The sequence below is a fragment of the Dendroctonus ponderosae genome, unplaced genomic scaffold, assembly GCF_020466585.1.
Source record: "Dendroctonus ponderosae isolate FM_Combo_2020 unplaced genomic scaffold, Dpon_F_20191213v2 Dpon_F_20191213_6, whole genome shotgun sequence".
NCBI lineage: Eukaryota > Metazoa > Arthropoda > Insecta > Coleoptera > Curculionidae > Dendroctonus > Dendroctonus ponderosae.
Genome location: NW_026018814.1, coordinates 907,791 through 910,490, shown reverse-complemented (window position 1 = coordinate 910,490; position 2,700 = coordinate 907,791). Strand labels below are relative to the sequence as shown.

Below are 2,700 nucleotides of genomic sequence, written 5' to 3'. Positions count from 1 at the left end.
GTTTGGCCGAAGCGTGGGTGGCTGCAGGAAAAACGACCAAACAGCACATTATGATCCAAGTGGGTGGAACCGCTTTTCCTGATGTTAAAGAACTGGCGGCGCATGCAGAAAAAATCGGCGCCGATTCCATTCTGACTCTGCCAGAGCTGTATTTCAAACCCTCCAATGAGCAGGATTTGATTGACTATCTGCGGGAAATTTCGGCTGTTGCTCCCAATACTCCGCTCTTGTATTATCATATTCCTGTCTGGAGTGGAGTGAATAGTAGGTGGAAGTTGGGCTCATTTCCGCAGTGATTGTTCAGGTCGGAAAATTTTCAGTCAACATGGAGAAGTTCCTGACTCTATCAGTGGGGAAAATTCCCACTTTTCAGGGGATCAAGTACACAAACAACGACTTATCGGAGGGCTACAATGCGCTTAAGGCTGCTGATGGAAGATACGCGGTGTTTCTGGGCGCTGATACGGTAAATTGTGCTTCTGCCAGCGGAAGAAAAGCCTGCCACTGTTTGGCAAATTTTCAGCTAGTCCAACCTGCCACTGCCTTGGGATTTGACTCAGTTATAGCAACCGGCATCAACTTCCTGCCTGATCATTTCAACAGCATTATGGCAGCAGTTCGCGCTAACAAAGTGGAAGAGGCCAGAGCGRTCCAGGAGAAATTAACTGCAGCTGTTAAAGTTGTTACGAAAAATGGCAAGTTTTCCATSGATCAGTTGCAATGATGATTCTCTAACTAYTCTTCAGGTGCCTGGGTTCCCACAATGAAAGTCGCCATGAACGCAATTACTCCAATTGATGTTGGTTTGGCTCGATCGCCCCTAAAAAATTTGAAYGCCGCTCAAATACGAGAACTTCAAGTAGATTTGCCGGCAGTTGCCACGCTCTAAAATGCAGTTTTCCAATTGCATCTGTTGTATACGATTAAAAATTGTTGTTAAAACTGTGTTTTCTGGGCTCTTTTTCCATCTCGAAATTCCTCGGGAGGATTTTCGAAGATCCCAGGCAGAAGCGCAAGCAGGCAGATAAGCTGTTTTTACGCCATAAAACGCAAAATCTTATGCACATTTAAATGCTTGCCAAGACACGATATTTCATTTCAATATTGTTGCAAACTAACCGAAAAAAAAACCACAAAAAACACTTACAAATCCAAAAGAAAAATACAGAAACACTTACTAACCCAAACAAACCCAACCATTCGCGTCTTCACATTACAAAAAAACAAGAAAAAAAGGTTGGGGTTGAAGCAAACAAAACAAAAGAAGCTTACTTAGCCCATAGGAAGACAGCAGGAAAATTAAAAAAGTAAAAAATTAAAATTTATTTGCATTTGCGCGCTTGGAGATTCGATCCTCGGACCTTTAGGTTGTTAGCCTGCCTGTCAGTCCAAAAACACTCGGAGCCACCATAAAAGCTCGAGAAATTTATTTGCGTTCAGTTCTTGAGTCAAAAAAAAATTCGCCTCTACAAATACACAACAGACCATTCGCATCTTCGCATCTTCCACGCTACAAAGAGAAAAAAAAATAAACACAAAAAAAGGGAAAACACTTACAAAAAAAAAGAAAGAAAAACAAACCAAAACATTCGCCAATTCTACATTGCAAAAAAACAAGAAAAACAGTTTGGTGTTGAAGCAGACAAAGCAAAAAAAGTTTACTTAGCCCATATGAAGACAGTAGGAAAATTAAAAAAGTAAAAAATTAAAACTTATTTGCATTTGCGCGCTTGGAGATTCGATCCTCGGACCTTTAGGTTGTTAGCCTGTCTGTCAGTCCAAAATCACTCGGAGCCACCATAAAAGCTTAAGAATTATTTGCGTTCAGTTCCTGAGTCAAAAAAAATTCGCATCTACAAATACACAACAGACAAGCATTCGCATCTTCTACACTACAAAGAGAAAAAAAAATAAACACAAAAAAAGGGAAAAACACACTTACAAAAAAAAAGAAAAAAAAAACAAGCCAAAACATTCGCCAATTCTACATCGCAAAAAAACAAGAAAAACAGTTTGGTGTTGAAGCAGACAAAGCAAAAAAAGCTTACTTAGCCCATATGAAGCCAGTAGGAACACAAAAAAATAAAAAATAAAAATTAATTTGCATTTGCGCGCCTTGAGATTCGATCCTCGGACCTTTAGGTTGTTAGCCTGCCTGTCAGTCCAAAAACATTCGGAGCCACCATGAAAGCTTGACGTATCCATTTGCGTTCAGTTCTTGAGTCAAAAAAAAATTCGCATCTACAAATACACAACAGACAACCATTCGCATCTTCCACATTACAAAAAAATAAAAAAATAAACATTTACAAAAAAAGGAAAACACACTTATATAAAAAAAAAAACAAACCAAAACATTCGCAAATTCCACATCGCAAAAAACAAGAAAAAAGGTTGGGGTTGAAGCAAACAAAACAAAAGAAGCTTACTTAGCCCATAGGAAGACAGCAGGAAAATTAAAAAAGTAAAAACTTAAAATTTATTTGCATTTGCGCGCTTGGAGATTCGATCCTCGGACCTTTAGGTTGTCAGCCTGCCTGTCAGTCCAAAAACATTGGGAGCCACCATGAAAGCTTGACGAGTTCATTTGCGTTCAGTTCTTGAGTCAAAAAAAAATTCGCATCTACAAATACCCAACAGACAACCATTCGCATCTTCCACATTACAAAAAAATAAAAAAATAAACATTTACAAAAAAAA

The 2,700-nt window shown here is 38.8% G+C and overlaps 1 protein-coding gene across 1 annotated transcript in view; it reads left to right on the top strand.

Moving 5' to 3' along the window:
- Window positions 1-942, top strand: part of LOC109536458 (N-acetylneuraminate lyase) — a gene marked incomplete in the record, with an annotated part of 2,345 nt that extends 1,403 nt beyond the window's left edge. The window contains 4 exon segments of the mRNA XM_048667611.1: window positions 1-264; window positions 321-466; window positions 524-695; window positions 747-942. Coding sequence (XP_048523568.1) covers window positions 1-264; window positions 321-466; window positions 524-695; window positions 747-889 — 725 coding nt within the window.
- Between the last annotated feature and the right edge of the window lie 1,758 nt (window positions 943-2,700).